This window comes from Pan troglodytes, chromosome 6, assembly GCF_028858775.2.
Source record: "Pan troglodytes isolate AG18354 chromosome 6, NHGRI_mPanTro3-v2.0_pri, whole genome shotgun sequence".
Lineage (NCBI taxonomy): Eukaryota > Metazoa > Chordata > Mammalia > Primates > Hominidae > Pan > Pan troglodytes.
The window spans coordinates 96,869,710-96,884,276 of record NC_072404.2 but is presented as its reverse complement, the minus strand read 5'-3'; the positions used below and the strand labels follow the sequence as shown (position 1 = coordinate 96,884,276).

General features: G+C 40.3%; 1 protein-coding gene across 4 annotated transcripts in view; it reads left to right on the top strand.

Annotated features, from left to right (window-relative positions):
- The window catches only part of ABCB1 (ATP binding cassette subfamily B member 1), a 98,956-nt gene extending 90,979 nt beyond the window's left edge, over positions 1 to 7,977 (top strand). For all 4 annotated transcript variants that reach the window (XR_010158572.1, XM_009453497.5, XM_063814645.1 and 1 more), the window contains 3 exons: positions 2,365 to 2,571; positions 5,791 to 5,937; positions 7,386 to 7,977. Coding sequence is in view for 3 of the 4 variants with exons in the window: in XM_009453497.5 (XP_009451772.3) it covers positions 2,365 to 2,571; positions 5,791 to 5,937; positions 7,386 to 7,592 (561 nt within the window). In the remaining variant the exon portion in view is untranslated. The remainder of the gene's footprint in view (positions 1 to 2,364; positions 2,572 to 5,790; positions 5,938 to 7,385) is intronic.
- Positions 7,978 to 14,567: the final 6,590 nt, after the last annotated feature.

Genomic DNA, 14,567 nt, shown 5'->3' with positions numbered 1-14,567 from the left:
ATTAGAAGCTGCTTGTCATTGTCTGGTTATAACCCAAGAAGTGCCTGAGGCAAGATGGGGGCATTCCCCTTTCAAGGGGGGACACAAAATATCTTTCAGTTGTGAGGTATTAGTGTTACCAAAACCCAATCTATAGTGTTTAGATCCAGTCTTGGTTTTCCCCCAATTACTAATTGTGTGACCTTGTATAAGTTACTTAACTTTGCTCATTTCCTTATCAGTAAAATGGGAATTAACATCACAGTGACCTTATAAGTGTTGCTATGAAGGTTAAACAAGAGACTGTATGAGACATGCTTATCACAGAACCTACAACGTTGTCAGTGCTTGATTTTTAAAAATCAATTATTATTTCACAGTAAATATGCATAGAAGAATACACATTTAACATTTACATTTTTGCGCTAATGAAAGCAAGCAATAGACTTAACAATCTACAATAGAGATAGCCAATCATTTTAATCTGGCCTTTCATTATTTCTTACCAATAGGTTTACTTTCCTAGTTATATTTTTATTTAGGCCAGGATTTTTTGAGCACTTCTCATAGATTCCCCAGAGTTCCTTGGTCTTTCCTCAGACCAACACCATTCCTCAGCCAAAGAAGCTCTGCTTCTTTGATCTGTTTTACATTCTAGGCATCTAAACTTGTTTTACTTAAAGAAAGAATTCTTCAGTCAACACAGGTTTTAAATAGTTTGGAATTCTAGGGTATTATGTGGGGACGAGGAGGCCCAAGAGTGTATTCAGTGTAATGAAGAAACTCGTTATAACTTGCTGAGATTATTCAGATTTGCCTGTGATTATATTAGTTAGGCAGTGTCTGTTTTCCTCCCAGGGGTGTAAACCTGGAAAATTACAACAAAAACAAAAGCAAAAACCAAACTCCTCCTTTCCTTAAATTTCCACTTCTCAAGTACAGTGTTTTATCTAACAAGATCTGCTGCTTAGCCACATCCTTGTTTGGCTTTCACTGTCTCTCTCCACCCTCTATTTTCCACCTTCATTTATTAACATTGTAAGGAAGCCTGGAGCATACATGTGTGGAATAGTCTCCATGGCAACTCAGCTTGGAACTAATAAGGTTATGGGAGAGCTTCCATCCCTGCACCTGCCAGTGTCACAAGCAGAAGCCATGTTCCTGTAGCAAAGATTGTACTCTACTGCTAGCCAGCTGTCCCCTTGAGCCACCCAGCCAGGCACATGGGATACAGAGAGTATATGGCTCAGCACGCACTAGTCACTACTATTAGAAAAGCTCAAAGCTGAGTCACTGGTGCCTTCTTCAGAAGGGATGAACAACTCTCTCACTTGAATGCCAGAAAATTATCTTGCAAAGCAGACCTATCTGGTAGACATATTTGCATCAGAGTAGGGCTTGTTATCAGCAAGGCTGTAAGGTGCCCTCCCCAGTCTTCTGCAGGATAATCCAGGGAGCCAGATTATAGAGAAAGGGCAGCCCTCTGTTCCTACTCATCTGGCTCAGTATTGAGGATCTCCATTCACCCTTTCCTACCCCTGTTCACCTATCCATCCCCTGTAGTTCCTGACCTGCAAAGCTATTATGTGGTCATAGTTGTTATTTATTTCCATGCTAATCCTGGGCACTGTGTCTCTGAAAAATGGAGATTTAAGAATAAGGCTGTCAGGATACATCTCAGAATTATTAGGCGTTGTATTAGTGTGGCTGCTATAACCACTTGCCACAAATTCAGTGGCTTAAAACAACACCAATTTATGACTTTACACTTCTGGAGGTCAGAAGTCTAAAATAGGTCTCAGTGGGCCCATATCAAGTGTCAGGAGGGCTGTGTTCCTTCTAGAGGCTCCAAAGGACGATCTGTTTTCTTGCTTGTGGCCCCTTCCTCCATTTTCAAAACGAGCAGTGGCTGGTTGAGTCTTTCTCACACTGCATTTGCTGATACTCTCCTCCCTCCTTCTTCTTCAGTTAAAAGCCCTTATGATTACATTAGGTTCACCAAGATAATTCAGGATAATCTTATTTTACAGTCAGCTGATTAGCAACCTTACATCTACTACTTTAGTTTCTTTTTGCCATGTAACATAACACATTCACAGGATCCAGGGATTAGGACACAGATGTCTTGTGGGAGAGGGAACATTATTCTGCCTACCACATGCATACATCAGAAACCATGGTTGAAACACAGGAAACATGACAGTTCCTCAAGGCATACAATTATGACCTTGTTGCGTTAACCTTAACTATCCAAATTTTAATCACACAAACTTTTCCTTGATCTCACAGTAACTTGGCAGTTTCAGTGTAAGAAATAATGATGTTAATTGTGCTACATTCAAAGTGTGCTGGTCCTGAAGTTGATCTGTGAACTCTTGTTTTCAGCTGCTTGATGGCAAAGAAATAAAGCGACTGAATGTTCAGTGGCTCCGAGCACACCTGGGCATCGTGTCCCAGGAGCCCATCCTGTTTGACTGCAGCATTGCTGAGAACATTGCCTATGGAGACAACAGCCGGGTGGTGTCACAGGAAGAGATCGTGAGGGCAGCCAAGGAGGCCAACATACATGCCTTCATTGAGTCACTGCCTAATGTAAGTCTCTCTTCAAATAAACAGCCTGGGAGCATGTGGCAGCCTCTCTGGCCTATAGTTTGATTAATAAGGGGCTGGTTTCCCAGAAGTGAAGAGAAATTAGCAACCAAATCACACCCTTACCTGTATACAAGCATCTGGCCACACTTCCTGTTTGGGTTAGTTGTTACCTTTACCTGATCACCTGACCCTCCTTGTGAGGAAGGGATGAAAGTGTTCGACCACTTCAGGTTTAGGAGAGAGGAACATTTCTGGGATAGGAGAACTGGAAAAATTGTCTCAATCCAAAGCTATAGGCTTGAGGCTCCACCTTTTTCAGCCTTAGGGGTAAGTACAATATCTGGAAAGCCTTTCACTTTAAGTCCAAGTACAGAGTCTGGGTCCCCACCTGCACATGCTGCTTCTGGCCTGCTGAGGAAGTAGGCATGATTGTCTCTCCCCATGTCTCTCCCCTATTTCTCTTCCTTCTTCCTCCTTGCAGCTCTCTCCCAAGCCTCAAAACTCACTGTGGAGTCAGTCCAGTCCAGAGGGCTGAACCCATGCCAGAAAGAGTGCTCTCTCTGAATAAGGGTTGAGCCATTAAAGTGACCATGGTATCATGTAATCTCTCATCATCATACATTTCATGGGCCCCAAACTTTGTTTACAGTGAATGGTTGAAATCTTTTCTAGGGCTCCCTGGGCTGTGGTCCTATGGGTGTCCTCTGAATTCCTCCTAGGAAGTTGGATAAATGGAACCTCTCATCCTCTCTCAAGCCCCCCTAGGTCCTGTGTATTAGTTTTTGCAAGTTGAATATTCCTTTTCCAAAATACTTGGGACCAGAAGTGTTTTGGATTTTGGAATATTTGCATATACATAATTCACTTATATTTCATGTATACCTTATACACATAGCCAGAAGGCAATTTTATACAAATTTTTAATAACTTTGAGCATGAAACAAAGTTTTGACTGTGTTTTGACTGTGACCTGTCACATGAGATCATGTGTGAAATTTTCCACTTGTGGCATCATGTTGGTGCTCAAAAAGTTTCAGAATTTCAGATTTTGAATTTTTTGGATTATGGATGTTCAACCTGTATTAAAAGTCCAAAATTAGATTTTTTCCAACCTTTATTTTAGACTTAGGGGGTACATGTACAGGTTTATTATACCTGGGTATATTGCATGATGCTGAGGTTTCAGGGTACAAATGATCCTGTCACCTAGGTACTGAGCACAGAACCCAATAGGTAGTTTTTCAACACTTACCCCCCTTCCCTCCCTACACTAATAGTCCTCAGTTTCTATTGTTGCCACTTTTCATCTATGAGTACCTGATGTTTAGCTGCCACTTATAAGTGAGAACATGCAGTATTTGGCTTTCTGTTCCTGCATTACTTTGCTTGGGATAATGGCCTCCAGCTGCATCCATGTTGCTGCAAAAGTTAGGTCCTATATTTTGAAGTGCTTCTCAACCTAGGTAATCTACCTCACCCATTATCACCAGTTATGCTCTTTATTCTAAGGAAGTGCCCCCTAAAACAAAGCTCAGGAGCCTCAACCCGGCAGGGAAGACAGTTTCCTCATGAGGCAGGCAAGCAACACCAGGTGGCTCTCTTTCCCAAGATTCCCTTCTTCCATAGGCTCTTCTTTGGATAACTGCTGACACCAATCTCATTAAGTCCCAGGGAGGTGGCCTTGTCTCCCACTCTCCTTTCACAGTCTAGCCCAACTAGATAATTGACCCTTCTCCAGGCTCAAACATTTAAAACAGAAAGCTCCAATCCCCTTTACTGATGAGAGGATAGTGGTTCTCAAGTATAGACACGGATCAGCATCACCTGGGAACCTGTTAGGACTGCAGATCCAGCAATCCACGTTTTAAGAGCCCAGGTAATACTGTTGCAGGCTCAAGTTGGGGAACCACTGGGCTAGGGGTTAATAAAACACAAACACAGAGAGTAACTATTATCTATCTTTTTAAATATACTTTGCCCCTCTGGCATTTGTCTACCACAGGACAAATCCTGGTCTCTAATCTGTCACACAGAACACACCTGTAGACACCATAATTCTCTTCCTCAGTGTCTAGACCAGGAGAGAAAAGGTAAAACCCCTAAGTCCTATTACCTAAGGATCCACTTCTCCTAAGTGATTAATACTAGGATTTACCTCACCCTGTAGGTGGCTGGTTTAGTTACCTCCTTGTAAGACTGCCGCACTGCCTTTATCTGCCTCAACAGGATCAGTACTATATCAAGAGTGCAACTAGTAAACCCTCCACTCACATGAGACACACTTCAGTGCTCCTGCCTTCTGAGACAGCCACAGCTCTGGGGTAGAGCCAGTCCCAAGCATCTGCCAAAACCTCATCTGGCGTCTTCTCCCTCTATTTACAGGGGGAAACCCAGGGCTGAGTGCCACAAAACTAGGGTTGCCAGATACAGCAAATAAAAATAGGCAACCCTGTACTAAAATTTCAGCCTGGCAAGGGCCTAGAAATAATAAGATAGTATTGTTTTCTAGGTTACAAGTGCAGTCACATCCTGTTTCTGCTCTCTCCTGAGTAACCTTTAACTGCTGTCCCTATCGTCATAGTGAATAGCTGGTGACAATTATCCATTGTGGGAAACAACACGGGAAGAATTTTGGGAGCACTCTAACAACAAAAATGTTTAAAAAGGAGATGTTCATTTTCAAAGTTAGATATCAAAATGGAATCCTTTAAGTAGCATCCATTAAAATTGTTTAAGTGTTGGAGATACTTTCATAAAAACAGACACTAAAAGGCTGATATCCCAAGAATGTCTTTCCTCAATTTAAAATCATGCAGAGAGTGTCACCTGCTGGTTACAAGTAAGATGAGCTTCAATTATTTTATTATGAATCCTTTGTTCAAATCAAATTTCCTTTCTCCTGCCAATCTTTGTCCCAAATATAATGAAACCAGAAGATGGAAGATACTAATGTTGCAACAATATTCTTCTTCATTAAAATGCTGACCTGTTTACACTAAAACATATCATCTTAAGGCCCAAACATTTATTTTCAAATAGATAGTAAACCTGCCATTTTGGGCTTTTTTACTGTTCTTTCCTTAATTATTCATGAACCATTCTTAGCTTCTGAACCTAAATTTTTGGAGTATATAGAATCGTCTATCCTACTTTCTATAAGCAAGCTGTTAGAACTTTACTTTCAGTTCTACTTTCATAACAACAAAACCTTATTTACAGAAATATAGCACTAGAGTAGGAGACAAAGGAACTCAGCTCTCTGGTGGCCAGAAACAACGCATTGCCATAGCTCGTGCCCTTGTTAGACAGCCTCATATTTTGCTTTTGGATGAAGCCACATCAGCTCTGGATACAGAAAGTGAAAAGGTAAGAATTTAAATTGGGTTCATCCATACTTGAATCAGTCATCCTTAAAAATGCTGTATTCTCCATAGTAAAGAACAAAATGTAGCCAGATTATTGACTGTTACTTACATCACCTTTCAGTAAAATGTAAACACTTTCTGTAGCTGTTATTCAGGAGAGTAAAGATGACACAAGGCAGATTAGTCTTACAGCACATATGCTTCACAAACCATCACTAGATCACTTTGCGTTGACCTAAGAAGCTGCTTTCAGGAGCCGTATTTCCTACTTCTACTGGCAGCATCTCTTCAGCAACCATAAGGAAAAGTGGTAGTGTAAGACAATGTTAAAATCTGGCTGTAACTTTTAAGATAAATATTAGCAATCATTTCTAGTCAGAGAAAACGTTAAAAATTCAGATTATCTGAAAGACGAACTCAGTATGAGGTATTCTCTACTTTACAATAAAAACATTCGGGAGTCTGTATTTGGCCTTTGCTCAGGCTTCTTGAATTTACTGTGAGCTGGATTTGAGGTCTGTTTTCAAGGATGTTGTAACATCCTTGAAACTAAGGTAAACACATTAGTAAATGTTTTTAAATGAGTCAGTGAACTGTATTTACTGCCTTAACTTTAAGAGTAGATGACTGCTGGCCGGCACCTACTGCCGTGGCTCACACCTGTGACCCCAACACTTTGGAAGGCTGAGGTGGGAGGATCACTTGAGCCCAGGAGTTTTGAGACCAGCCTGGGTAACACGGAGAGACATTGTCTCTACAAAAAATAAAATAATTAGCTAGGCATGGTGGTGGGAACTTGTAGTCCCAGCTACTCAGGAGGCTGAGGTGGAAGAATCACTTGAGCCCAGGAGGTTGAGGCTGCAGTAAGCCATGATTGTACCACTACACTCCACCCTGGTGACAGAGTGAGGCCCTGTTTCAAATAAAAAAAAAAGTTAGGGGTAGATAACTGCTGCCTTGGAACTAACCCAAATTAGGGTTCAGTCATCTGATATGACAAATCCTTTGTTTTCAAAAACCTGTTCTATTTCACTGACACCTTGTTAAGAAGGATCTATTGTTGTATTGTTGTGGAGCTTTTTTTTTTTTTTCTTGAGATGGAGTCTCGCTCTGTCACCCAGGCTGGAGCACAGTGGCGCAATCTTGGCTCCCTGCAAGCTCTGCCTCCTGGCTTCACACCATTCTCCTGCCTCAGCCTCCTGACTAGCTGGGACTACAGGCACCCACCACCAAGCCCGGCTCATTTTTTGTATTTTTGATAGAGACGGGGTTTCACCGTGTTAGCCAGGATGGTCTCGATCTGACCTTGTAATCTGCCCGCCTTGGCCTCCCAAAGTGCTGGGATTACAAGCGTGAGCCACCGTGCCCGTCCTACTGTGGAGCTTTTTATGGAAGAGGAATTAGGGAAAAGAACTATTATGAGAATTAATCTGTGTGATTATGAAATAGGTTGTCCAAGAAGCCCTGGACAAAGCCAGAGAAGGCCGCACCTGCATTGTGATTGCTCACCGCCTGTCCACCATCCAGAATGCAGACTTAATAGTGGTGTTTCAGAATGGCAGAGTCAAGGAGCATGGCACGCATCAGCAGCTGCTGGCACAGAAAGGCATCTATTTTTCAATGGTCAGTGTCCAGGCTGGAACAAAGCGCCAGTGAACTCTGACTGTATGAGACGTTAAATACTTTTTAATATTTGTTTAGATATTGCATTTATTCAAAGTTAAAAGCAAACACTTACAGAATTATGAAGAGGTATCTGTTTAACATTTCCTCAATCAAGTTCAGAGTCTTCAGAGACTTCGTAATTAAAGGAACAGAGTGAGAGACATCATCAAGTGGAGAGAAATCATAGTTTAAACTGCTTTATAAATTTTATAACAGAATTAAAGTAGATTTTAAAAGATAAAATGTGTAATTTTGTTTATATTTTCCCATTTGTACTGTAACTGACTGCCTTGCTTAAAGATTATAGAAGTAGCAAAAAGTATTGAAATGTTTGCATAAAGTGTCTATAATAAAACTAAAGTTTCATATGACCGGAGTCATCTTGTCCAAACTGCCTGTGAATATATCTTCTCTCAACTGGAATATTGTAGATAACTTCTGCTTTAAAAAAGTTTTCTTTAAATATACCTACTCATTTTTGTGGGAATGGTTAAGCAGTTTAAATAATTCCTGTTGTATATGTCTATTCACATTGGGTCTTACAGAACCATCTGGCTTCATTCTTCTTGGACTTGATCCTGCTGATTCCTGCATTTCCACATTAAGGTGGCTCTCAAACCCAAAACACAGATCAATATAAGATTTTAGGAGGTGGGGTGAGGCACAATTATGAAGTGCATATTATTCAGATGTATAGTAAATACTTTGCATTGCTTTTATAAAGGGTTCTTTAAGAATTTTTTAAGATTTTTACACTTCAAAGTACATTTACTTTTTGTCTTGATAATGAATCACTTTTGCCAGTAATTGGCCTCTTCCAAAAGTGATCCTTCTGACTTACAGATGTTTAAAATGTGCCATGAGTTTAACTACATCTTGATACAAACATGATAAAAAAAGAAAAAAATATATTCCAAAGGTTGGGAATCTGGATGACAAATTTTTAAAAATTAGCCAAAAAGCATTATTAACATTATAAACTGTATTTACTATAAACAATTGCTATCTTAAATAAGCAACTTCTAAAAATAAAAAAAAGAAGCCATCACCTCCAGGAAAAAAAAATTAGGAAAGGATATAATCAGGTAATTCTCAAAGAAGAAATGCATGAGAAAAATGTATACAGTTTCAACAATCAAATAAATGCAAATTAAAACAAAATATCATTTTTTTGCCTTGTAATTTAATGATGAATAAAAAAATCTAATGTGATATTCCTTATTAGTTGAATTGGTTGATATAAACTTCTTTGTTATTTGATAATGTAAGTAAAAAATGTAAATGTATATCCTTCAAGACAGCAATTGTAATTATAAGGATTTAAGAGATATGTAAAAGGATACTTTTAGTAGCATTACTTATAATATTGAAAATTGGAAAGTTCTAAATATTTAACAGTAAGAAATTATACATTAAGTTTTGGTGCATTCACAAAATGGAATACCATATAATCATTAGAAAATTAAGTTGAAGAATATTACAAAATATAATTTGTATAAAGAAAAAATGGTTGCCAAATGGCTTGAACAATATGGTGGCTTTTTTATATTATATATATAATATAAATCTATATTTAGGTATCTATAGTTATCTATATTTATGTATCTGTAACTATAGATACAGTTTATATATAATATATCTAATTTTATAATAATATATAATTATATATAAAATATATATATTTAAACTTCTGAGAGACAGTCCAAAATAAACCAGAATTAGAAACAATTTTATCTCCTAAGTTTTCAGCTTTTGTTTTAAAATTTTAAGGCTTTAAAAAGTGTGCTTAGTTTAGGAAATTTCGATAAATTTATGTGAATAGAAGCATAAAACCATGTCACTTGGTTTGACTTCTTAAAGATTTTTCCCTCAACCGTTTGTATGTCTGCTGTAAGGACACTTTCTTTTTTTTTTTTTTCTGAAGAAGAGTCTTGCTCTGTTGACCAGGCTAGACTAGAGTGCAGTGGTGATCTCGGCTCACTGCAACCTCCACCTCTGGGTTCAAGCGATTCTCCTGCCTCAGCCCCCTGAGTAGCTGGGATAAAAATTCTTAGATGTCTATAAAAAGAAAAATAAAAGTATTTTTTACTGTCATTTGCACAGTCTAGTTGCTGTAGTCGGTGACACTCGCTGGCTCTCTCTGAACCATGTTTCCCTATTCACTGTTTTGCCCTGGCTGGAGTTGCATGGAGGTGGAGCCCGTCCCAGGGCCTCCAGCTTTTTCTACTTGAGTATATTGCTGCCCCTTTAGCATTAAAGGCTGGCAGAGAGGGGGTGCTCTTTTTCACACCATTTATTTTCTCCAAATTTACCTCACAGGGTCAATTACCACATTCAACCAGCGATCTCAGATGCAACAAATGATTTTAGTACAAGCAAAGTCTCACATGAAGACATGTACACCATTATTTGTAACACTCTTATAATAACTCTGGTAAAAAGTAAGAGAAGCAGAAGTTCTTATGTTTAAGAAACATTTTCTTGAGTGACACAAAAGGTGATTACAGTAGTGAAGCTGTAGGACTATGTGATTAAGTACCAAACTGTGTCACACATCGTGGCTAATAGTTAAAAGCATGTGATATGGTTTGGCTCTGTGCCTCCACCCAAATCTCATGTTGAATTGTAATCCCCAGCGTTGGGGAATGGACATGGTGGGAGGTGATTGGATTGTGGCAGCAGAACAGCAAGCTCTCATGATAGTGAGTGAGTTCTCCGAAGATCTGATTGTTTAAAAGTGTGTAGCACTTCCTGCTTCCCTCTCTCTCTCTCCTGCCACCATGGGAAGATGTTCTTGCTTCCCCTTCACCCTTCTGCCATGATTATAAGCTTCCTGAGGCCTCCTCACCCATGCCTGCTGTACAGCCTGTGGAGTTGTGAGTCAATTAAACCTCTTTTCTTTATAAATGACCAAGTGTTGGTCTTCATAGCAGTGTGAGAATGGATGAATGCAGCAGAGTAGCGGGAGTGTGCATAGTGCAGAGGCTGCCTGGTGGGAAGGGACTGTGTTGTTTGTTGTGTTGTGTTTCATAGTCAGCTGTGTAAATTTGTCTCCTCAGCAGAGCCACATGCTCTGTGAAGGCTGGGTGACACTGTATTTATCTTGGTGTCCCCAAAAGCCTAGAAACAATGTCTTAGGCATAGTAGACACTCACTAAATGTCTGGTGAAGTAAGTTATGGGATGTTAGTGGGGTACCAAATTTAGGTGGGGCCAAATTGTGGTAAGCCTAGAATGCCAGGCAGAGGAATTCAGATTTGAAGAGAGAGAAAATGAAAAACCATTGATGACTCTGAATAGGAGCATAATGTGGTGAAAATACCAGTACCCACCCAGAGGGATTGGACAGGAAAAGCCCTGCAGTGAGTTGAATGGTGGCCTCCAAAAAGGCATCTCCGCATCCTAATCCTCAGAAACTATGAATGTGACTTTACTTGTAGAAAAGGTCTTTACAGATATAAAGATCTTGAGGAGATCATCCTGGATTATTCTGGTGAGCCCTAAATCCAAGGTCCAGTGTCCTTATAAAAGTGAGGCACAAGAAGTTTTGACACAGAAGAAGAGGAGGTGATGTGATCATGGGAGCAGAAATCGGAGTGATGCAGCCACAGGTAAAGAAATGCCAGCAGCCACCAAAAGCTGGAAGAGACAAAAAAATGGATTATCCCCTAGAGTCCATGAAGGAATTGTAGTCCTGCTGGATTTTGGATTTCTGGCTTCCAGAACTAGGAGAGGAGAATCTTCTGTTGTTTTAACCCACCATGCTTGTGGTAATTTGTCACAGTAGTCTCAGGAAACTAATACATGCCTCAAATCAATGAAGCTAAATAAGATGCTTTTATTTAAGAGAAAACATGCAAGCGACGAGGGTAATGTGGCTCTGAGTTGGGCTGGTAAAAGCAGAGAACAGGTAGCTATGAGAAACACTCACAGCCTAATAAGAGGGGGAGGGAGAATAGAGGCCGGCTGGGAAATGCTGTGACAGTGAGGGAGATGAGGAACTCTTTAGAAGGAGGAGGATTTGTTTGTATGGCTTGAAGATGACATCAAAGTAATAGATGTTTGAGGTGTGGCCCTCAAGATATAGGCAAAACACAGATGGATCCCAGCATGTGCGAGTTGTTTGAGTTCAATCCTTTTCTAGCCCAGGCTTCTTTATTTTCTTAGTTCCACCCCAGATTATCCAGTTATACCCAACTTTAACAATGGTGGTTCTTCTGTTTGGTTCACCAGAATCAACTCCTGATGTTGGGACAAAATGTGCTTCAGTCTCTTTCCTGACACATAATGCAGCCATTTGTCCCCAGGTCTCAATAAGAGGTCTTTTTTAGAAATGCGTTTTTCTTATATCTCAGCTTAAGGTTCATGCTCTGATGTGTGAACCCTTTGAGAGAGGACTGTCTTTGCGTCACTGTGTTCCGGTGTTTGGCAAAGTCCTTGGCATATAGCAGAGGCTCAATAAGTGTCTGTTCTTTTGCCAATTTTTTTTTTGTGTGTGAAAAAGTGTGTACTTTTTCTGGGTCAGTTTCATTTTTCACAAATTAATAACTAAAAAGGCTTTTGTTAATATAAAATATATAAAGAAGATTCCTATCTAAAGCCATGTAATTGTACATGAAAAATAGGGGAGCCCATCATTACAGTAACACCTGAGGACTGAGCCTTACCCACTATACAGAATAAAAGAGAAAAGACTTATGCAAATTGTGTGCTCTTAATTTTAGAAAAGAAAATATATATATATGAAAGTTGTAGTAGTACAGTAACAGTATTGTACCAATTTCAGTGTTCTGGATTTGATTTTGAACTACAGTCACTACATGTCATCATTGAAGAAAGTTGGGTGACAGGTACACAGGATGCTATGTAGGAGCCCCCTTCTCACCTCACCTCCCAGAAAGAAGTAAAGAACAAGCCTAGCGATGGGAGGAGGGGGAGGGGTAAGACATGGAGGAAGAGACATAACAGGGGGTGGGCAGGAGGGGAGGGAGTTTTTACTTCACTACCCTTGTTCAAAAAGCACAGCCATCAACAGCAGATGTCTGACACCCTTTAAGTCTGAACAATCAGATGATGTATATGAAAGTCATTTGTAAAAGTTTTAAGAGTTACATAATACAAGGAATGTTATACAACAGAGATATTTATTGAATCTCCCCTGCACAAAGAGAAGAGAGCACTTTTCAAGACAGCGTTTTCTTCCTGAATCTGTTCCAAAAGGAGCCTCAGTGACATTCCTCGAGGCCACTTAACACTTGCTCCAAGGTCAGAACTGGATGCAAGACCCTTCAAAGAAGCCTCCAAAACAAAGGCCTTCAAAGGCATCAACCGATTTTTACAACTTCTTTCCATGGGTGAACTTGGCCCTGCTGATTCACATGTAATGGAAAAGCCAGTGGCTGCTGGGCATACATCTGCTGATGCCCAGTTCAAAGTCGCCCTCCACTCTCCCAGGGCGCCAGGCTGTTCCATTCCTTGCCACCTCAAGATCCACTTCAGCCTGGGGAAAAACCACAGCCTCAGGTCCAAGTGTACCTGCTCACTTGCTCCAGCTTTCAAGGGACAACCAGCTTCTTTGCAGCCCCCACCTGAGGGCCCCGAGCTGGACGCATGGGTCACAGGACCAGGGGGGATCCTCCCGGTGAAGGTTCTGCTGCTCCTGTCCTGTGCCCACCATCTCCAGGGTCTCCCTCTGAGACCCCTGCTTGACAAAATAGGTTTCAGGGTATTTTAAGCCAAGGACCAGATCCTGAACTGTGATGATCCTGCACTGTCAGAGTCCAGTGACTATTCTATGAAAAGCCCATGTTACATGGGGTGACTATGTAACCTGACCTAGCCCACTGCCAGCATTAAGTGCCAGCCCCCAAGATGGACCCAATAAGCATCTGACCACAACCTCATGAGATGAGAACCCTCAGCAGAGCCCAGTCAATCTATACAACTAGAAGATATCATAAAAACCATTTGTTTTAAGCCAATTCATAACCAGAACAAGTAATAACCCTCCTAGTTCCAGAGCCTATCAAGGACTTTCAGTGACCTTAACTCTCTTGATCTTCAAAAAAATCCCTCTTAGCTGCAATATCATGGTGGGCACCTGGTTTATCATTGTATACATCAATACCTCTATCAATACTTGGCATATCAAAAGTCTTCAATAAAAATATTTGTTAAATGAAAAAAAATAAGAGATTTGTTGCTCTTGGGAAAAAACAAAGATTAAACACAAGATTTTCAGGGAGCACTTCCTGCAACTGTAGTCCTTTGTCCCAGCTGGAACTTCCCACACTGAGGTGAAAGACCTCTGCCCTTGCAGTTTGGAGAAATCAGAATAGCAAAGAGAAAAGCAGGAATGCTTACAGATATGTGCAAGGGCAAAGATATATGATGAAATATTTTTACCTGGGCTCTTTCAAAAGAGTCAGTTTGGGTCAAAAGGAAAAGTGACCTTTGAGTTGAAACCCAGTTTTCGCTTTCTCAACTGGGTGGCTAAATTTAAATGATTTCCTTCTCTACACAAGACGCTGTGTAAAGAGTATGATTATGCTTGGTGTATAGCCAAGCTCCTAGGCTCTCCAGTCAGAGAAACCTGGGCTTCTGTTCTGGCTGCCAGTTTGCTAAAATGTGTGGCTTCTTGGGCAAGTTACTTACTTTTTTTAAGCCCCTATTTCTGCATTGGAAAAAATGGAATTTCAATGTCTACCTCATTGAATTAGTTGAGCACTAAATACTGTAATGAAGTATTTAAGACAATACCCAATACGTAAGATATAAGCAAAAAAAAAGCTGATTGCCTTCATTTCATATTTTTCTTGCTCTTCAAAGCTACCACTTCTCTTGCATGAAAAGGAATTTTTGTATTTATCCATGTAGCAATTATTTTAAGTGCCTACTGGCCTAGATATTGGGAGCACAATGATTAGACAAGGAGCTTACAGCTTAGGAGACAGGACATAAGTTTAGT